The sequence below is a fragment of the Sparus aurata genome, chromosome 18 (assembly GCF_900880675.1).
Source record: "Sparus aurata chromosome 18, fSpaAur1.1, whole genome shotgun sequence".
NCBI classification, from domain to species: domain Eukaryota; kingdom Metazoa; phylum Chordata; class Actinopteri; order Spariformes; family Sparidae; genus Sparus; species Sparus aurata.
The window spans coordinates 5,291,918-5,315,391 of NC_044204.1; the positions used below are offsets into that span (position 1 = coordinate 5,291,918).

A 23,474-nucleotide genomic window follows, 5' to 3' on the forward strand; every position below is an offset into this window, starting at 1 on the left:
CGTTCTATTAGGAGATGTATTTAATATGTCTACATCATCGGTGGGCATTCGTGACTGCTGCATTTTAGTAGTCGATGCAATTAACTGCAGTAGAGTTACATTTTCTTCACTCATTAAATTCTCATCAAAAACATCTTAAATGCAAGCAGTAATGAGTGAACTTACATAAGTGGGACCAGCCTGGATGTAGGCAAATATCAGAGCCCTCAGTTGGCTCTTAAACGCTGTCTGCAAATGACTGAATGATGATCTGACAGGGCTAAACTCCCAGCATGCTGATCTGTGTGATCACATTAAAACTTGAGGTGTTCAGAAGTGGTTTTACTGATAGCAGGCATGATTGTTTTTCTTCTTCTCTTTGTCACAAAGACACATACTGTGTTTTAAATCTGCTGCAACGCTGACTCACTCTGCCCATCTGTTTCCCTTTATCCTTGATTCCTTCTCTTTCTTTCCTTCACTCATCCCTCATTTTTCTACACCTCCTTTGTTTTTCTTGCTTCATGTATTCCTTCTCTTGCTCTCGGTATCTTTCTCGCTCTCTCCCAGCAGGCTGGGTACATGTACACGAGGAAGGTAAACCTCATGCCTGCTCAGCCAGATGGTGTTTATTATTAAGATATCCACCTTGTGAAGGGATAAACACACACACGGCCACACATTTATTCCTCTACATATGTTTCTATTAATAAAAAAGATGGTTGAGGCTGCACTCTGTCACCACTTCATTTTAATGTACATATATTTCTCTCATTTTCTACCCTTTGCTCTTTTTTTCTTTTCTTCTACCCTCTCTTACACAAACACCAACACACACACTCTGCTCACTCTCTCTGTTCGCTCTTGATCGAGAGATAATTGGGTCATCCAAAGGTCTTTTTCTGTCAGTTACTTCTTAATGATCGAGCTGAAACCCCGCAGGCTAACCAGCCACATTGACAGGTCTGTTAAACTGATTTAGATTTCGAAACTCATGGATTGACTTCCTATAATATGCACATCAGCAGCCGGGAAGCCCCGCATGAAGAGGAAAATGGCTGAATCAGACCCAGTATCGTATAGAGAGAGAGAGGTATGGTACTGTAAAAGCAATTTTTCACTTTACTGATCATCTGCGTGAAGATATGGCATACCCTGCAAGGTTGGAGGTTGCATTCCCTCTGGGGCCAGCCACGCAAAAGATATCCTCTACTCATGGTACTGTGAGAAATATAGTGCATGTCAAATAGGAAACAGGAAAAATGGTCTTCTACGCAGGAATTTCACTGACATTTTGATCCATCTATCCATTCTTCCATCCATCTTCTAGATGTTTATCCTGGTCAGGGTTTAGCGACCTGGTGCCCATCAGTCATTTCACAGGCTATTCTCGACTTTCCCACTTCACTACTTGCTTGTATGTAGCTTAACTGGCCACATGCGTGAAGATCAAGTACAAAGCAGAAAGGAGGGTCACGGTCGAGAGGAAGAAGTCAATGAACAACAAAACCTCGGAAGACACTAATTCATCTGATAGATATCACTATGAAACTTCCCCTGTTAATTACCTACAATAAGACAATTATTAGTTTTACAAAATGTTATCTTTGAATAAGCAAAGGAAGAATTAAATATAATAGCACTGATTTGCATAAATGTCCAGAACAGCAATCTCAGAATCAGAATCAGAATCAGAATACTTTATTAATCCCCGGGGGAAAATCGTTTTTGTTACAATTTCCCCCCAGAGATGAATAACTTATTCTGATTCTGAGATTGATTCTGAATCTGATTCTGAAATCTGAACATTAGATAAAGCCAGGTTCAAATTCTTCTCAAATTTCATCGTGTTCACACACTAAAGTCAAAGGTTTTTACAGAGGGAATCACTTTTATTGATCTATGCTCCCTAAGATTTGAGTCAATTCAAGTCATTGTTTCAATGACTTGCAACTTGACTCGAAAATAAGTCACTTGAGACTCGATGCACACTTGGAAGTTAAAGAGTGACCTGACTTGACTGTGATGATTCAAATGACTTTTTGAGAGCTTTACTGACATTTAGCACAAATAGATGCAGTCAGGAATGTATATATAGGATAATAATTAACATACTCGCTGTAGAACTGCTTAGAAGTTTCAAGTGCCTTCCTCTTCATACCATTGATGGAAATGTACAGCTCATTGTTAATTGTCATCAAAGTGATACATGCAAGAATCCATTAACATTATCCATAAATCTCCATACAGACAAACATTTATCCAGTACAACAAAACAGTCCGTCCAGCGATTCCTGTCCACTAGTAGAAAATCCATACTTAATTGTAAGTAACCATAGCAAAAAGGTGGTAGGTAAAGGTAATAGAAGACCAAGGCAGATTTTTGTGACCTATAAAACCTTCGCTCTAAAAAAGGCTCCTACGAATACAGGGACAGGAGGAAAAAGAAAGATTCTCATTTCAGTCAAAGGTCTTTGTGTCAGTTGCCAGTTGGTTTACAGCTCACCTTCATACAGTTGGACCACTGGCATTTTTGGGCGAATAAACTTAGACTGAAGATACATTATCATGGGCAAAGTTGCACCAACCATGCTTTCTGATCCCACTTTTGCCCTTCACTCCATAGCGAGGTATCTCAATAAACTACTGGAATAGACTGCCACATAGCCCTCAGATGATAAATCGCAATGATCTAGGAGACAAGCTGACCTTTCCTCAAGCCCAGCATGGAGCCAAATTCCATACAAATATCAAAATCTAAAGGGCACCTAGTAATCACGTTATCGATTCTTTTCATTTCTTCAGGTTTGAATGATGGTACGACCCATCCTCTAGCGCTCCCCTCAGGACAAACTTAAATTTCGTTGCTGCACGTTGTTTGAGGAAGCCGCATGTTGTTTGTTGAGGAAGTTTGCAGTGGTTCCTTCGTGGTGGAGCTCAGGGTTTTAACTGTTGTGTGTAACCCAGTGAGATATTTTAATTTGTAGTGGCCGATACAAATAAAGCTGACTTGTATGAAAAATTTTCAGTCCTTATTCCACCATGTAGGATCAGTACATAAAATGATTGAATACAAAGCATTCTGAACAAGATGCTTCTGAACTGGATATAAGTTCAGACTCGTGATCGTCAAAGAGTAAGAGCAGACAGTCCCTTCAGGGCAAGTTGAGGAGGTGAGGTTGAAATGAGCATGAAACAGATGTCCTTTCCAACTGCAACTTCCTCTACTAAATGCTCCAAGGCATATACAAGAAGGTTTAATTTCTCAACCTGTTCTGCCTCAGGTTCAACTCCAGTTGCCTGAACTGCATCAGCAGCCACATCTCGTCTTCACTGCCCTGAACACACACAATCAGGTCAATGTTCCTGCAGAGAGAACATCATTTTCTCTAATTCGATCTGCAGTTATACTCTTTGGAGGCACTTCTCAGAGATCATGACAACCACTGAGGGTCAGGTATGAAGATCGATTGGGTCTTCCCTTTGATACTCTTTGTCTTCACCCCTTCTGCAGGATTCAGTTAGAAAAACTTAGACCAAAGTGTGACAAATGGTCAAACTTCACTGAATGGACACAAACCCCGAATTACTACATAAAGTTTGGCCAGTGTTTCATGAGGCAGCATTTCTTCAGAAATCTCACACCGCAATACCACAGCTTCCATCCTGACCCTGGCCGGTGTGACAGTTCAGACAAAGGTATAATACGTGATCACTATCAGGTGACCACATAAAAGAAATCAAAATAAGAATGCTGTCGTGTGTGCATGTTGGTTGTTTGCAAATTATTCATTCAGAAAAAAAAGGATCAGACGCCCGTTAATGTGAGGTTCTTAAATGTGACTGTTTCAAACAGGTTAAACCAATGAGATTATCCCATGCTAATTAGTGAGTTTAAAATTTCCATTAAGTCAAAATGTTTTTTAATCACACATACTAAGCTCTATAACTAATCTATACTTCAGTATAAGTTATCTTGTAGGGTATTCTTGATGTTTTTTGGGGGTTGTCATTTCCTAGAAAACCAAATTTCATGACACTGCCATGAATGCATAAAAAGAAGTGTTGAGAGCTTGACTATATTTACTTTTTTGTGATGAAACTGGATCATATTTTATGGAGGAAGTAGTTTATCTTGTCCTCCAGCTTCTCCGCCTCAACTCTGGTTAGATAGCTTCACTCCTTTATACCCAATTTACCCTATTTTCCCCCTTGCGGATGAAAAGTATTTATTTTCAGATTTTTGTTAATGTAACTACTAAGTACTGCTAACAGGCAGACTCCAAATGAACACCATGGGACTGGGGCTGTATACAGCGTCCAAGAATGACAGGGGCCAGTTACAGCACAGAGGTGATTTTTGGACTTTAATGAGAGACTTAAATCGGTGGCTGTGTTTCTAAATTGCTGCTATGAGGCTGATGTTAGCAGTCATATCTGCTGACTCAACCCTGGAGTGCCAGGAGCCGAACCTGGAAAGAAAAGTGCCTCAATAGTGTATCCCCTTTTGTCAAACTGGCCTTTTAGACTTTGATGTTTTCCCTTTGTTCACTGGGAGCTGCCATCTGGGCAGAGTGAGCGTGATGATGGTGATGATGGTGATGCTGATGATGATGAGTGATGACTACTCATTCTATGAAGAACATCATGTACATTTAGCAGCATTGGCTACCGCAATGCCAATCAGTATCCGCAGCAGTCCCTCCTGCCTGTTTCTACAGGAATCATGTTACTAAGCCAAATCTAGTAGCACTCGCTGTTTCACAGGAACTATGAAGAAGCTCTATCAATTTGTAGCAATCTACATGTATTATTCACATTTTTATTGGCCATTTCTGAGTGGGTTGTTACAACAAATGATAAATGAGACCTTCCCTGCCTCTCTTGGTTGCCTATACAAGCCTGTGAGTGATTTCTTTAAGTTGTTTAATGCTGCTAGACTGCTAACACAGAGCAACAAAAGTTATTATTAGTTAATATTGTAGCAGACTACATTTCTAAACTAATGACCGGCTTCCAGCACAGCACAGAAGCTCCACAGACCCTCTTTAAGAAGCGCTTGTAGGCAGATTTAGTTCCCCTTGAATGAAGTCAGCAAAAGTGGTAACTCTTAAAAATAAGACAAATAAGCACATTTCAAAAATGAACTATTTCATTTAATGGTTAACCAATCCTTAAATGGAAGTGAATTTTATTTTTCATTCTCACTGCATTGCTTTGAATCAGGACACACTGATGAAATTAGACCTAAAGAGGCTGAACTCGTCCGCTCCAAGCAGATGCTCAACCCTCCCCCCTGCAGGGGACAGACCTCGTCCACCAGCAGAGGGTCACAGCTTCGGACCTGCAGGTGCTGACCCTCGTTCTGACCACATCGCACCCAGCTGGGACCCGCTCCGGCACACAGATCACAGTCCAGTGAAGCCGGAGGGATGCTGCATCCGTCGACAAATAACAAAGCCCTCGCCTGATCTTTCATATCCTGTTCCGGGGTTTGTGTTTTCACTTTGCCTCTAAACGCAGCAAGTTGTTTTTGTGCAGATTCACAGGAGTCTTTGAGTTATTTTGACAGTGAGGGAAGTCTTCATTTGTCTCCCTGAGTTATCTCATGGCCAGAGAGGCTCCATAGGCATCTGGACTCTGCTGGAGAAGGGGAAGGTAAAGCGGGGCAATGAATACCTGATCATATCTGCACGGGAGAGGAGTCCTGTAACACAACAACATTCCTTCATCTACCAACACCAAGATGAGGGTCACTGATACACCACTGTGGGGCAAACTGGGGAGGAATAGAGCAGAAATTAAATAACGTGGCTAGGCTCCAGTCTCATCATGTTCTCTTCAGAGAAGTGAAGATTGTTGATCTGTTTGATCGTTGAACAGTTGACGAGCCATTAGTGATAATTACTGAGTTGTGTTCATAGACCACACAGATAGAAAACGCTGCACAATTACCAAAACGAACAAATGTATTTAGCTCTAATTGACTGAACACAGAGCAGTCAAAACTACTGCGAAAAAATAGATAACAAGGCTGATGTGGGAGGGAGCCAAATACATTCATTTAACTAGCACTATACACAAGTTTTTAATTATACTTTAACTTCAGTTTGAATCCGATGAGGCGTCATAATTCTACTCTGCTATAATTTTGTACTTCACGTCTTCAAGTTTCTAAAAACAACAGACCTTTGTCATTTATTTTGTTGAGTTGTGTACTAACATTATCCCAAATGTTTTCTACAATGCTCAAACCCTGAGAAATCCACAAGTTTAATTACATGTTGCACGCAGCACGCTTAATATGCAGTTCATGGACACTTTCAAGTAAAAAGAAAAAAATCATACAAGACAGATTATCTCATAAAACTAAATAGCCATCCATGTATAACTTAGTCAGACCTAGAACTACCTGGACAAACAACAACTTTCATGTAAAATATATTTATAATTAAATAAATAAAAGGGGCCGTTAATCGCTTTTATATTATACTGTTATGAAAAGCAAATATACTGAAAAGCTAGGAGCTACTTTGTATGAATGAAACCAGAAGTGGAATAACTTACTGTTATATCATTAGAGAAAATGTATATATTACATTTTCCAAATCTCAACACTTTATTCTACCTGTGTATAAAGCAAGTCACATGTAAACAAACTTTTTTTAAATGATTGCCTTCAACGTCATATGTGAAAGTTTTTACTTGACATGAATTTAAATGTGCTTTTTTAAGGATTATTTTAACAGATGGAAACACGAATACAAATTGAAATTCTACACATGAGAAATAAGGAAATCCCGCATGAGCACATGTAGTATCCAATTATCATTTAAATTTCTTCTGTGGAAAGTTCTCCTTGGAAAAAAAGCTAGGCATTTTCATGCTTTCATAATTTAAAAAACGTTATCTTACATAACGTGTGCAGTTGATGGGACACCATATGACCAGTCTCCTGATGATCAGGACTGCTTCGTGATTAAACGTAATACATGAATGTCAAAAGACGTAACACTCAGCGTCAGCGGCACTGAGACAACTGATTGTCCCCTCAGGGATGCAGAGAGTGTCTGTTGTGTTCCTTTGAGTTCTGGCACGGATCAAATCTTGGCACAGCGAACTGAACAGGAGGACCCTCGGCCTTTCTCTGCACATGCCGCCCCGCCTGGCAGGAAACAGCCTGGCAAACGCTGATGTGTTTTCCTGGGAGGCTCGCAAAGGGAAACGAGACACCAACACCTCCACATTCACAGGGCTGATTTCCACTTAAACTAAAAATGTTGTTACGCCTTTTATTTCTCAGGAAGCTCTCTGTGACCGTCCTTCACATGATGTTCAGGCCCGAGATAAGCCTCAGTGGAGGGAAAAGGAGAAAAGAGGCTGAGAAGTGGAGAGCAGGAAGAGGAGGAATGGCCATCGTCCCTCCTGTGGGGATCTGGCAAGTGATGAGAGGAGGAGCGCTGCTGATTTATCCTCACAGAGAGAAAACGTCCTGCTGGTACCGCTGACACCAAGACCTTTTTTCCTCTACTCCCACTTTCCTCTCGATTCATCCATCAACTCTAGAACCACTTCTGTGGTTTTCTTTTGTTTGCATTTATTCTATGTTAGAAACTCTATGTTAAAACTGCGGAATTCCTGCAGCACAAATGTCAAGGAATAGAACACAAGTCAAATGGAATTATACCAAAATCGTTACCCGTAAAGATTTAGCCGAAATAATCATCAGAAAACCTATTTTCACGACTTCTTACAGTTCACCGTTTTGTCTTTTTGGATTCATAACCGCGTGTGCATGCAGACTGTGCCAGGTGAAAGTGAGGGAACACTCGGATATCCAAGGTGAACAAGGTCAGTCAAAGCCACATTCACACCCTACAAAGCCTTACATTCACCCTCAGGCAGGTCAAAAACCACCCTGACTGTGGTGATTGGTCCACAAAGTGGCTTTTCTACAGATTAAATGATCACCTCAGTTACCTTTCAAACAGACAACTTCAAAATCACTTCAAAACACATCTTCAGAGCCTCTCACACCACTCTCACTTTCTGCCTCCACTGGTCACCTTTGTTTGTGCTTTAATGTCTTTTCTTTGTTTTTACCAGCTTCAGCAACAGGATATGAGAGTTGCTCCGATGAAATGCTGAACGAGCCGTACCTGAACTTTAGTCTGTTTGTCGTTCAGGTTGTTTTAAAAAATAAAAATAAAAATGCTAAAACCCTCAGGCTGTGTGTCAGCTGGCTGGATTCTTTTTACCTTAAAGGGAACAGCAGACTCAAACACAAAAAGTATGATTACAAACAGAAACTGAGGTGTTCCAACTGTAATATTTCTTTTCCCAGGACAGGTACATCCAGTTCCAGCCTACTGTGCTGTGATTGGCAAGTACTCATTGCCGTGAATCATCCTTTTAACTGCCAGAAAGCCTTTCTGACATGAAAAAAACTGGTGCTTATATACAATACTGCAATATTCACAACCATGATATGAAAAAAAAAAAAGTTTAGCGTGTATAAGTCAATATTGTGAGAAATAATCCAGTAAAAGACGTTAGGTTGTTTGCGTTTTTGCATGCGTTCAACTGGTTGTCTTTTCAGTAGCAATTAAATGTGATTTATATAGAGAAAAAAACACATAAAACAAAGACAGATATGTTACCATCAGGCACCGAGCATTAACCAATCACGGCACAATGGGTTGGGACTTGGTGGAACTTTCTTAGGGAACAAGAAAATAACACTTTCTGAACACTACACACAAAAAAAGAAGCTTACTCTTAACTGTTTTGGGGTCAGAGAGAGCGCTTGATAAAAGAAATGCATCGCAGCACTTTATCACAACACAACTCTTGTAAACAGTGAAAATCACAGATTGGTAAGTAATAGTAAAAATATCATAGAGTACATTTTCTTTCTCTTACTCACTCTCATGTTGTTTGTTGCCGCCTGGCTCTGCTCTGGTATCATTCAATGTAACACGGACTTTGCTGACCTTTAGAAAATAACTTGCCTCCTGTTTATTTGGGGGTTCATATGGATGGATGATGGTTGCAACCTGTTTATATTCTGCCGTGCGAGCCAGCGCTCGACAAGTCAGCACTTCGGTATAAGTGGCAATATGGTGAATGTCAGATATTATTTCCTAATATTTCTTGCTGTTTGCTGCAGGCAGAAGCAGCCACTCTGTGAGTTATGAGAAGTCATTACACAATGATCATTGAGGTCTGATTTCAGGCACTTTTCCTGCCCTCTCTTGTCAAATATATCCTAGTATATTATGGAAAGAAATATTAATGGTTAATATCTATCCTCTGTCTTCCTTTGGAGAACATTACCCTCATTTGTGCGATGCTTGTTTTTCATCAGAACTTAATGTTTATTCTGTTTTCCTGACCTCACCTGCACAACAAACAGCTTCCAGTCAATACTCATCTCAATACCAGACTGTAGATGCAGATTATGTGTGTGTGGTTGGCCGTGTGTGTTAATTTCTTCTCACCTGTGATATCGAACCACCTCTGCCGATGCGTCTCCGTCATGATGATGCCCACCATATGAGTGACAGGCTCCGTTTCGAGGATGGCAAAGGTGAAGTGGGGCTCGTCGAACGTGATTGGCTCAACAGAGGGTGGTGGGAGGGTGATCCACTCGATGTCGAGTCTCGCCGTGGACGAGCGTGAGGGGCTGCCCTGGTCTGTGGCTTTAATCTGGAAATTAACATAGAAATTGAATTAACATTTTAATTAGCGTTTTACTAAAATTAGAACTATTAGACAGTAATCAGTCTGGCTCCGCCTACCTCACTGGTTAAAATAAAGCCTCTTAGGAATCAAATCATTTATCTCATGGAAACTCCAGACTGTTGTCATGATAAACTAGGGCGACGTCAGAGTGGTAAACTGAGTGAAAATGTACATGTAACAGCTGCACTAATAGGCTTTTCTTTTTTTTAGTAAGTATTTAAGTATTTCCTTTTATCATTTTTCTTCCACCAAAGAGCACAAGTGTTTCAAATCAGTTGATCAGTTGTTTAAAATTGTTAGCTAGATGTTTTGTTACTATACATATGTAAAAACTGCTTCTGGTTCTGGTAACAGCGTAATGAACAGAAACGTGTGGAAACACAATAGTTTCTTAAAGGTATACTATGCAGGAATTTCCAGAAAAAACAACTCATAAAAAAAGCAAGCCTTCTCCATCATCACTTATGAGCCATTAAAAGTGCATGACTGTGTCTGTACCTGCAGGGACGCTGCCCTCTGCCTATAATTTCTTATTTTTCTTACTAATTTGCTGTGGATAGGATGTTAGTAGCCTCCAGCCAAAAACAGGGGCAGATATTATGTTACTTCCTTGTCTCCACCTCTCTCCTCTGCTCTCAGTTTGCTATGACTGAGGGCAGGGCTGAGCTACACGCTAACACAGACAGAGCAGAGAGTCAAAACAGTGGAAAAGGGGGCGCCATTTAGCTCGGTAGGTAGAGCAAGCGTCCCATGTGCTGAGGCTTTGCAGTGGACCCGGGTTCGACTCCCGGCCTGGGTCCCTTTGCTGCGTGTCACTCCCCCCCTCTCTCTCTCCCTGTTTCCTGTCATATCTTCAGCTGTACTATCAATAAAGCCATAAAAGGTCAAAAAAATACTTTGGAAAAAAAAAAAAAACTGTGGAAAAGATGAAGCGTGTACATGAACTGCATTTAAACAAACCCTGCAGGTTTATTGTGCTTAAGAATGCTGTGAATCAACTAGACAAAAGTTTTATTTCTGATTTGCTGCTTCGTTCTTGCTAAACACCACTCCCCTGACACCCCAAATGTCAAATTTTCCTCCCAATTACAGTACGGTGTATAGTAGTGGAGTGCTTTCTGCCAAAGATAATTTTTGTAGAAAGACGAACATTTCAAATTCAACACAAAGTGGCTATAACCCAACTTTTAGCAGTTTACTGTATTTACTGTATACTGAAATCAAGAAAAACAGAATAACAGCAGCCTTAACCATTAAACATCTGTAGAGTTGTTCAACATCGAGAGAAGCAAAGTCTTAACGACATGTCAGCGGCAGAGGAATAAAAGATTTTTCATGTTTTTGAAATCCTAAAGAGCTTTTCTTCTGCTGATTAACCTCTCTGCCCTCTACAATGCCCAGCGATGACAAGGACTGAACAATCATTGGTTTCAGAGCAGGTGTCAGTGAAGTGCCTTTCAGAGTATTAAGCATGGGTAATTTGATCTCTTCAGCAGAGCTGGAGGCCTCGGTCAATACTTTAAAGTCTCCACACCTTCTACAGAAATGTGCAAATGAAGCACAGCCCTTTAGAGAAAGTATTTACCTGCAGCATGTTGAGATACAAGCTCATTATCGCTTGTGCTGACAGATAGGAGGTCTGTTTTTGCTTCACTTTCACACAACCCTACTTGAGCATTTCAAATCGTAATAACAAGAATTCAGACTGTTCTGAACACCTACTGTGAGAATACTGTAGTTTCCAGGCCAGAAATCACCATGTGATGTCACCACACCCGTCGCTGAGTCAATCTCAAAACGCTCATCGTTGTTGTCTTGGAGCTTATAGGTAACAACAGCGTTTGAGCCTTCATCATCGTCACGGGCAACCATCCTGCAGACTTCCTGTTTACCAGCTTGCTGGCGCTGTTCAGGAAGCTTCACGTGGAAAAGTTTGTCCGTGAATTTTGGTCGGTTGTCGTTGGCATCAAGGACTCTGATCACCACAGTGGCGGTGGATCGCAAAGACGGAGAAGCGTTATCTGAAACGATTACCTGGGAATGAAGAAGAAAGAGGATCTATTTAAAAAAACAACAACAAAAAAAACCCCATTTAAGTCAATTTTAAGCAAAAATGTCAAATATTATCTGGTTTCAGCCTTTTAAATATGACGATTCGTTGGTTTTCTACAATAAATAGATTAAAAAATCCTCAGTTTTTGGACAGCAAATTGAAGATACTGACCTTTAATTGCCTGTAAGAGACCAAGTGTAACTCTCCCCTATGTTGTATAACATATCCAACAGTGTGTATAACACATAAAAGTCCCCCCCCCGCCCCCAACAGCCTGTAGAACATAGTATATTGTTATGGATTTATTGATCCATATCTGGATTGTTGTTTCATGGCATATTACTTGACTCTATGCTATCTGTACTGCTAGCACCAGTCATCAAAGACAAAACCTGCAAAGCATCAAGCATGGATAACTACAGACCAATTGCTATAACTAGAATACTATCTATCTATCTATCTATCTATTGAAGAACATGCTATAACAACTGACAACCAATTTGGATTCAAAACTAAGCATGGCACTGATTTGTGTCTTAATGCTTTAAAAGAACTTGTCTCTAACTATAAAAGGCACAACACAACACTGTTTATGTGTTTTCTAGATGCCTCCAAAGCCTTTGACCACATTAATCATGGCAAACTGTTTATCAAGCTGCAAGAGCGAGGGGTGCACGCATACTTAATAAGAATTCTGCATTATTGGTACTCACACCAAACCATACAAGTAAGATGGGGCAAAACAATATCAAACCCATTCCCTGTTACCAATGGGTTCAGACAAGGCGGAATATTGTCACCTGTCCTTTTTAACCTGTATATGGGTGATCTGTCTCGAGAATTATTGTGTAAGACTGGATGTATGGTGGGGAATAAACGTATTAACCATTTAATGTACGCTGATGATTGAATTAGTATGTCACCATGTAGTGCTGGCTTACAGCAACGGCTCAGAGCTTGTATGAAGTATGGTTTGCAGTATGAAATCGAATTTAATCCCAAAAAGAGTGTTATCATGATAGCCAGAACTAAGGAGGATCAGAAGCTAAAGTTTCCCTCCTTTTACTTGTCTGAGCAAGAGCTAGATATTATAACCAGTAAAATATACTGGTTAGTATATTTATAATATATAAGTAAAATATTTAGGGCATATCATCAGGAATGACCTTAATGATGATGATGATATTCAATGCCAGTGCTATAAACTGTATGCCCAGGCAACTACGTTGGCACTCAAATTTCATATGTGCACTGATGAAGTTAAAACATAGCATACTGCACTCCGCTTTAAAGAGCACACCTGTGGTGTAGCCATAGTAAAGCAAAGATGAATAAGATTAAGGTGGCATATAATGATGCTCTTAGAATCTTGTTAAAGTACCCACGGTGGGAAAGTGGTAGTACGATGTTTGCACGAATATTCCCACTTTTCAGGCATTATGAATTCTTTTTATATAATTATGTTTCGGCTGATTGAGTCAAGGAATGGGATTATAATATCCTTGACTGACCCTACCCAAAGTAAGACAAGGTATTCCTCCAGCTTGTGGGAATATTGGAACCAACATTTGTATTTGTATTTCTTAACCATTGAGGACACATGTCTATCTTTGTGTAATGTTATGTTTGTCCGTATATTGTGTGTGTCTTTTATATCTGGACCTCTAGTCTGTCAATAAAGACAATATTGATACTCTGAAACTCAGTGAAAAACAAATCCAGCTGTTTTGTGGTGCATCAGTTTCAGCACCAGCCAAAGGGAAGTGAAAATGTTGTTTTTAAGAGTCTCACCTCGACACTGTGCTCCGGTTTATCCTCTCGGTCCAATGCAGTCAGTGTGCTGATTACACCTGTGCGCGCACACACACACACACACACAAACACACACACACAGAGCAGAGAAAAAGAGAGAGAGAGAATCAATGCTGTTAATGTGTGTGAGAGTCTCGGGAAGTGAGAGTGCTAATTACACCAATACAAACAAACACAAACAATTAGGAGAGCTACTCCTACTGTTATTGTAGGTGTTTGTGGTGTGTGTGTGTGTGTGTGTGTGTGTGTGTGTGTGTTTGTAGAGCAGTAACAGAGCTGACTGCACCTGAGCAAACACAGTTTGGTTTATGGATGTTGTTTCTGCTGTTGTTGGTCGTACATCTCTGTGTGACCGCTGTCTTTAAGTAGACCCTCCTGTGTGTGTACCATACGTGTGTGTATGTCTGTTTTTTATGTTGAGAAAAGTTTGTGAGTTCTCACCAGTTCAACACGAAAACTTGGCAAATGATTTCATCCTGATTAAGTGTCTTATCTGGATAGCCTTATTCAAATTGATGCCCTAACTTGTTTTGCAAAAGCAATGACAGATAACAAAGGGAATATACAAAAAACTTAAATAAATAATTTCAGTACTGATAGAAGGACCTTGTTCTGACAACAACAACAAAAAAAAAAACATTTGGCTTTGCATCAACTGGGTTAAATAATTCTGAATCAGTTAAATCTGTGAATCATCAGGCTGAACATCCAATCAGATACCGACACACATCAGACAGTTTGGTGAATCAACGTCTGTCTGTATCGCCAACAGTGTGTTTGTCTCTGATACGGACATAAACTATGTGGCCTGACAGGTTATTCACTTTTGTTGGGAGTCTGTTGCAAAACCTCGACTTTTTCTTCACTTTGGACAACAGGCAGAAGTTTTTTCAGTATCACTGTGGGTTTCCCACTTTGGACTGGAGTTGATTTCACTGATCATCATGAGAATGGGGTGGCACCGGAAAGAAAGTCATAGGGGAGCAGGCGCGATGAGAAACATATATATACTTTAGATAATAACAGGTCAAATGTTATATATAAATTTGGAGGGTTTTTTTATAGAGATGTTTTTTCATGATTGTCTAGTTATTATTCTCTCTGTATGGCTTCTGGTTGGTTGCAGGCACAGGAAATTGTTTTTTACACTGTCATTGGAGTAAGATTGGAGAGGGCCCTGACACAGCAGGACAAATGTTGGCTGTTGGCCAGTGTCGGGTCCACCAGTGTACATCTGTGGCCCTAGTTGTCGCAGTGTGTTTGCATATTTGGTACGAACTGGCCCTTGTCACGGGATTTTTGGCCGACGTAGCGCCATACAGCCTGCTAGTCAAACAAGAAGAGAAACAGAAAAAGACAGAGAAAACTCCTCGACCCAATCACTGTAGTATCCATGATTTTTCTTCATTTTTTCGCCACTGCTCTTTCACCAGGGCCTTTTGCAACCTTTTTTATCATCATTAGAAGAAACTATATTATTCACAATTATAGTTTGGTCTCTGATTAAAAAAAATCAGTAGATGGATTTTCTTTAAATCTAATGAAGTAATAAAACTAGTGAAAAAACTAATCCACACACTTTTTAAATTATTCAGCTAATCTATCAGTCCAAAAAATGTTTTCGTCAAGGACATCTATTCTTTAAGAGTTGGTGTTAATTTTAAGATCCATAAACATATCATCATTAACCTTATTTTTTCATTAAAACACTTTATGTTTGAGGGTCCCACTTTGTTTCAATTTTGCACTGTCCAATCTCTTTCTCTCTTTTTTCGGCGCTGTGAATCAATTTACCAGTCAGGTTTTTGACCTCATCTCGTCTAATCTAAATAAATTAAGTGAAGTGTTTTGGGGCAGCTACTGGCGCTAATAGGGACATCAGAGACACACTGGCACTGGCACAACACTGCTAATGCTGCTGGCGGCATAATAACTGGGGTCAGGTGGATAAGTGTGTTTGTGTGTGTGTGTTTATCCTGTTTCACACCAAGGCAAACACTGAGGAAAACCCTGTGTTTATTGTTGGTGTGAAGTGATGATAGTTTTATGAGAATGCTTTTGAAATAATTAACATCTATAGTTTCAACCTATAGCCCCTCAGACACTAAATTCACATGATGTGATCGTGGTCAGATGGTCAGATCATTGCCATGAGGGGGTTTATATTTCAAAGTAACCTTAAAACTTAACTCTGAACATTGCTTTGTGATGAACGGCTGTGAAACATCGTAATTTTTATCACAGTCTTGCTTCATTTAATTCTGTTTTTTGTTTATTTATTGTATTTCATTGATTGTATTATTGTTTTAATATTTTGTGTACATTAGTCTCCAGTTTTCTTTTTATATGTGTATTGTTTAATGATCGACTTTTAAATCACTTTGAATTGATAAAGCACCAGGGCATCAATACACTAGGACTGTAAAAGTTTGTTTTTGAAGGTGGTATAAAAAGTTCCCCAGATGTCTAGAGGTGAAGATTGTATTGATATCCAGCATGTATTTAAGACAATGGATTTAAGACAAAATAGGCTTGAAAAATGAGTTTATACAAAGTGCCTTCAGACCATGTCTGAAAACGTCCATAAAAATAGCTGCTCTTCTCAGCGAGGACAGACTGTCTGAAAATATTTTCTGTTATTTACAAATGTACGTGACTGGTTCTAGTTCAAGCAAAACCTGACACTTAGGTTGAAGGGTTTCTTGAAAATGTCACTATGTAGGTGGGATTGTGTCAATAATGGGCAATAAAAAGACGTCTGAGCGAGAGGGGTTAATTTATTGTTCGTCAGGGAAGAGTTGAGGAATTAATTTGCCTGGGAAATAAATCTGTCAACAGAGCCAGTTACATCGAAAACTCAGCCGCTGACAAACAACCATTTAACTATAACAGTGGCACATGTGTCATCATTTCTGCATGCTGAGTTCTGTTCGGCTGAAGGCCGGGTGTGCAGAGGTATGAAAAGTGTGCAGAACTCCAAGTACAATGCAAATCCTTTCCTCTACTGTTCATTCTTAATGCTTAACTACACAGATCACCTCTGTGTCAGCAGTGATGGAGGTGTTGAGATTCAGAAAGCCCCTTTTACACAGCCTGCAGAAACGTTGTGTCCCTATTCTGCTTCATCATTCTGTTTTAAAAGGTTTGAAGACAGGATGGGGGGGGGGGGGGATCTCTGAGCTGGCAGAGAAGGTAGTGACAGTGTTCAATCAGTGACTGTGTAATAAGAGTAAGCTGGCATGCTGAGGCTGGGATGTGATTTCTGACATTAAGGGTGGGAATCACAGAGTAACTGGCGACAACAATAGTATCATGATATCGTGATTCTGATCACATCCATACATTGCAAGACAATCATCTAACAGTACATCACCATGTCTGCCTATTTGAAAAACAGGAATACCCCTTAAAAGGCAAAAAGTAGGAATTATGTATTTATCCACTGAAAAAGTTGTGTCTGTTTCACAAAAGTTGTATACATAGGCCTCAACACTGCATGGCAGCACTGAGTACTCAGAAAGTCCATTTAAGTACTGAGCAATTCAAAAGGTACATGTAGTGCTTCCAGTTTACACTACGTGGTTTACACTTGAGTCCATTCCAAAGGAAAGCAGTGAACATTGTAAATAGTTTCATATTAAGTTATTTCACAGTACTTTGTAGATCAAAATTACAATCCATAACATAGGATTATCTTAATTGAAAGTTGTTGTATTATCTGTTCATAAGAAGAAAATAAAGACAACATCAAATTAAACCTTGTAGAGGCATTACTCACATATAGTATAGTAAAATGATTTGTACTGCAACCATCTAACCAATACTAAACTGCTTAGTACTTTTACTTTTATTATGAAAAGTTTGCAGTTCTTCTATAATATCAGGTAAAAATCTGAATGCAGAACATTCACTTGCAATAGAGTAATCCTCTTCTGTTGAATCACTGCTTTTACTTAATTAGAGGATTGACTGCCTCTTCCACCACTACAAATGGTATTACTCAGTAGTTTATATATTTTCCAACTGCGAGAACAGGTAAGAAACCTAGGGATTCAGGGCAAAAACTGACACAAATGCAGACAGTGGTCTTGTTTAAACTACATAGTGTGTCCAGGAAAGATGTCAACATTTACACTGGTGGCTAAAGCATAATTACAGCTTAATTAATTAAACGTATTCATGTTAGAAATTTAAAACCAGTTCTCCAAGTAGCAATATTAGTATCAGTGGAAATCAAATCAATCAAACAACCTACAAGAGAAGTCTGTCAGTGCTGCTACGATTTACATTTACATTTTAGGGCATTAAGCAGATGCATTTGTCCAAAGCGACTTACATTAATTCATATATGCATTCATACACTAATGGCGGTGATTGCCATGCAAGGTGCCGATGCAGCTCTGATGCGCCTCTGGAGTAGTATCAGAGGTGCAGCAGAGGCGAACAGTACCTGTGTGAGTGAGTAAGCCGGCTGATGGTGTTCACATTCTGATAACTAAACAGGTCTTTCACTCAACAAAATAAAGAGAAATGTCCCACAAAGCAATGTTACAGGACCAAACAACAGTCACACTGGTGCAGCTTTAAGCTGGAGCTGCTTGGTTCTGTGTGAACAACGTTAGAGAATTGGAAAACCTCCACTGCGGAGATAATGCAACATCTCTGTATGAAAAGGGCCACCTAAGATTTGTGTGATTTGTGTAGAAATACTTGTCAGGGTTCATTTGTCAGGACTGAGTGAAGGAGGGCGTCATGAGAGGGTGTGGGAGTTGCTGTCTGTAGACTGAGCTGAGGGAACTAAGTAAAGTGAAAGACCCTGCTGAGGGTCGTCCAGGCCTTTTACGACATTGCAAACAAGCCCTGCGGGGAGGACTTCATTAGGACAGGTGGGGCACATTAGAAAGTGTGTTTTTGTCATTAGCACAGACATGGGAATCAGGGGTAAAGCCTCGTCTCTCCCCCGTCGCCTGTTTTCACTCAGCCGTGCTTGACTGCTGTCAAAACCACGTGAAGATAAACAGTAGTCGACGTGTCAGGACCCGGTTTGTTGTTTCCGTATCCTTCTCTCTGCATTCACTGACAGTCAGCTATTCCGCAGTGGCTACTTCCAAACTTTTTTTATGTAGTCTTTAATTTACTCACCGAGCCATGTCTAAATTATGTTGTCAAGGGAGACATCTTAAATTATGCGGCATTTTTGAGCAACATGTCAGCAATATCAATGAGGGAAGAAGACTCTCACGCTCACAGAGAAAGTAAGAGCCAGTCAAACATATCAGGAATGCAAGGCAGGAGGCCAAACTCACCTCTGTTGGTTTAAAAAGAGAATTTCTTTCTTAAGCTAAGAATACAAAAGTACCCCCTCAATAACAGATTTATGCAAATGTGGCTGTGTGTGTAAACAAACCCCAGAAAAAAAACAGCAAATAGCTCTATTCATTACTAATTGCAACAGCAAGTCCACCAAGCTGGCACCCCTGGGTCTTTAAGTGCTCCTCATTATCGGATCACTATCTGATCGGAACCGAGATAGAAAGCACCCTGCCTCGTTTGTACGACTCACTAGCACTGATTACTGCACCCATTTGTAATCACTATGCGTGGGCAAACTTTCTCAAGGTGAGGTCAGAAGCAAAAAACTACATTTAAAGCTGTAACAAATGCTAAAAACACAGCAGAAAAGATGCAAACAGAGTGGAGCAAAAAGATTCACTCCACGTTAAGGAGTAGAAATACCAGTTTGTGTTTCAGTTATCCAAAACTATTAGAATTCACAGAATACTAGAGAGAGAAGCAAAACAGCCCGAAGGAAAAATGTGAAATGAGGATAAGGGTGCTGTTCCATTTTTTCTTATTGTCAATCCCATGAAATGATCAAAACAAACAACTTTCACACTGGACAAAAAAACAAAAAACAATGACACCTCTTGACTTCTGACTTCTGCCTACTAAAAGTGAATGTGTAAAATGGGGAATCACCCCCACGTTAAATGGAGTAGTCATGGCTGTTTATATCGAGAGAAGTGCACAACAGCTCCGCCCATTATCAGCTTTGGAAATGATTAGGAGTCTTTGATTAAGTTTTAAAGACTTAACTCACTGATGTGTTCTTACAGATACAGATACAGTTGGCAGATCAATTTTATTGTTGGTTTCGTTTGCTTTGGTGAAACTGTCGGCAACATGAAAACTGTAGACTATCAACAGACTAACCAGGTGTCTGTTTGTGACATGTGAATGTTTACTGTAAAAAACTAAAAATAAAGACGGCTTATCAGCTTAACAATATATCAATTTCAGGATCGTTGAGGCTTTGAAAATTTTAGGAATTTGCTGTTGAGAAAGGCTAATGATTTAGGCACATTCCTGACCTGCCTGGCCTTGCAAACAATATCTTTCGGTGAAACACATATTGAAACCTAAACTTAAATTACATAGGAGTGAGACACTGATTTTCGATCATTTTGTTTCTTGGCACACCCTTGTTCCTGCAACAAAACAGATTGAACAAATGCTTAGCACACATCCACCTCTGCTGAAACCTGTAATTCTTTGAGGTTGAGTCAGATAGATGGTTCTACAGCACGAAGGATTTATACGCTTCAGGTGGATAAAACCTTAGTCAGAAACCTGCATACAAATATGACTCATGTTGATCCTGTCGAGGCATGAGAGGTTTCTACACCAGTCGGTCTGAACTGTACTTTGTTATCAGTGAGTTCACTTGTGAGAATAACACAAGGTGGATCATGTTCTAAAGATCAGGTTTCAGCAGCACGTTTATGTCAGCAAAGTAAAAACAATTCTCCCTAACCAAACTTAGGACTGATGTCAGATTTTTCTTGTGTTCGTTTATGTCTGATGTCTTTTTCCCGGCAGTGACTATAATATGAGCATTGCTGCCTTCAAGTAAAAGGTCAGATTCTCCATCAAGAAATCTTCTCAATAGTTTAAGTTAAGAACCTTGTGTGCAAATTCCTCTTTGGTTTAACTACCTGGCCTAAAGTATGTGGCATTACTAGATGTTGGAGTCTAGCTCCAGGATTTTGCTTCCATTCAGCCACAAAAAACATTATATATCACACTGCCTCTTGTCTTCAGTGTCAAAGAGTAAAATCGGCATTCGCTTCAGTCAATGATTCTGCAGTAGTCATGGTCCATGGGCATCGGCTCCAGCTCTGATCAGCTCTGATGGAAACATGACTCTCGGGTGGACACACTCATTTTTGCTGTGTGGAACACATCATGACTAATAGCAGATAGACTTTCATCCTAGCATTCACAAAGTGCTCAGTATTACTTTGTAATCACTTTTTTATGCAGTTTAATCCTATAATTAATATATGTTGGCCAATAGAAGATTTACTTTTGAAAGTTTATTGAGAGCCAATATGAAGGCCTTTCTACACAAACACCTCAGTCTATAGTCAAAGTTGACATGAGAGAAATCGTCAGAGTGTAAGCAGCAGACACAGACACAATAAATCTTTCCAACCAAACATATTTCATTCAGTGTTTGAATGCACGAGTAATGAAATATCAAATACACCTGCTTATAGACAAAAGAAAAAGCTTGTTTTAATGTGACACTCTCCGACTGTTTCAACACCTCCTGTCCTCCCTGCCTTTGTGTGACGTATCAACACAACTGGCCCTCCCTGCCTGTAATCCTCTGGTATACTGGCCTTAGGGTGTGGACAAACACCACAGGCACCTGGAGATTATAGGAAGAGGACAGGGCTTGTAGCGACTTGCATCTTAAGAGCTAATGCTGCGCTAATTTGCCCCAACATCAAAGTCCGCACCAGGTGACTCAGTTGCAACTGTCAAACATGAACACTCACATCCCTGAGTGCAGCTACAGTTTTTTTACTCTACTGTCAACGTTTTTTTTTTTTCTCTACAAGCTTTCAGAACACGCATGGATGAGTTTGTGAGTGACCTCTGAAGGAGTCTCTCATTATGAAGTTTAATGTTCAGCTCTGCCGTCTCAGCGACACGCCCAGGTTCTGCATGGCTGGCTCTGCTCAGACCTGCAACAGTGCATTAGCAAATATCAACTATTTTTTAACCCGTCTTGTGGGAAATAACTCGCTGTCACAGGTTTTATAGTTGCAACAACACTCCTGAATCAAAACGTAAATCTGCCATGGGGACATGGCGACATACATGTTGAAACAATTTGTGAAAGAGAAAGAACAGCAGTCCTCCAGATGTCTTATAGTCATAGGGGGTGTTTGAATCAAAATGCAGATCAATCATAAGGGAGGGAGCAGCCAGTATATCTGTCCAAACTGCTTGTAAAATGGGAAGAAGAAACTGTGCAGGCTGATCCAATTACTTCCTATATCCGAGAGTTGCTGGGTAAGTGCCTGCCTGAGTGTTCCCTCGCTAAAAGCTTCAGCTCATGTTTTAGAGACACACTAAATAGTAAAATGTCTATACTTATTGTCACAAAGCTGAAGGTGAAGCTGCCTAGATGGTTTATTTTCAGAACATAATTCAAGTTATGTTATGTCAAAGGTAGAAAATAGGAGAATTTGTTTGCATCGCCCATATGTGCCATTTCTGTAGTCATCTTCAGCATAAAATGGGAAAAGACTGATTTTTATTTTAACAACTAAAATATGATTTTTAAGTCATTCTAACTTTTTAGACACCACCTGCAAACATGTTTGTAATATTTCAAACAAAGTTGTTGCTTCCCACCCTCTCAGCAACTTCTCCCCTTCTTTAGCTATGCCCAGCACCAAAGGGGCTGAGATGCTCAGTGGCTCAGTGTTTCTGTGCTATTTCAGCAGAACTGTAGGCAGCTAAGATTTCTTCAAACCACTGATCCGTTCAAGTGTCATAGGCTTCAGTATGTAACATATTGACATTTCAACAAAACGTGTCACATCATGTTCACATTACATGTTTATGACTTGACTTTCATTTCTGTAGGTGCAGGGGATGGTGGTGGAGTTACAGGCATTTGTGAGAATAAAAACACTGGATTATCTAAGACCATAGGACAACTCGAGCCATGCTTGTGGTGATTAAAAACAACTATTTTGAGCCAAATCGTGAACTTTTCCTCAACCTAAACAAGTGTTTTTTGTGCCTTAACCTAACCAGACCATAAGCACAACATAAAATGTAAAACTGAACAAAAAGAAAGAAGTATAATAATGGAACTGCATTTCTGTGTTCAACAAAGTTTCTGCTTATACAGTCTTAATTACCTGTTTTGAGATCCACATCGAAGTAGGTGCGATGAGACTCCAGCATCTGGTAGGAAAGCTTCCCGTCAGAGGAAGTGTCTGCATCTGTGGCCAACACCTGGACGACGGACTTGACCTTGTCCACGTTCTCCTGGACCGTGGCGAAATACACCGGCTGAGAGAGCTCTGGAGCATTATCGTTAACGTCCAGGACCTCCAGAAACACGTGAGTCCAGGCGATCAGAGGTTCAGTGCCCAAATCAGTGACATAGACAGAAAGCCAGTAGTGAGGCATTGTCTCTCGGTCCAATGTCTCTGTTGTACGAATCACACCTGAGGCAGAGAGGGAGGGAATGAGGAATAATTGTTCAGATGCAACAATGTTTTCACTTTTGAACAAAACACCAGTATCAACATGTTTCAAACCTGCGGCTGCGCCTCAGGAATCAATCACCTATCACCATAATCACCATTATTTTTATTAACTGTAACCATCCTGGATGATCTATCAATCACCATGACTTTCATTTTGTTTAGACTGACTGTTTACATTTCAAAAAGTCTGCATTGATGCCCAAGACATGGGTGACACATTAGTATTGTCAAAACGTACTTAAATTCTCATGGTATAGATGAAACTGTTTCTTGGTATGCTGGGGAACTAAAAACAACTAAGATTGACT

General features: G+C 40.0%; 1 protein-coding gene across 1 annotated transcript in view; it reads right to left on the reverse strand.

Moving 5' to 3' along the window:
* Positions 1–23,474, reverse strand: part of fat2 (FAT atypical cadherin 2) — a 115,882-nt gene that overhangs the window by 72,148 nt on the left and 20,260 nt on the right. The window contains exons 3-6 of the mRNA XM_030395786.1: positions 22,813–23,124; positions 13,568–13,626; positions 11,446–11,757; positions 9,480–9,687 (exon numbers count right to left, since the gene is read on the reverse strand). Of these exons, the coding sequence (XP_030251646.1) occupies positions 9,480–9,687; positions 11,446–11,757; positions 13,568–13,626; positions 22,813–23,124 (891 nt within the window). The remainder of the gene's footprint in view (positions 1–9,479; positions 9,688–11,445; positions 11,758–13,567; positions 13,627–22,812; positions 23,125–23,474) is intronic.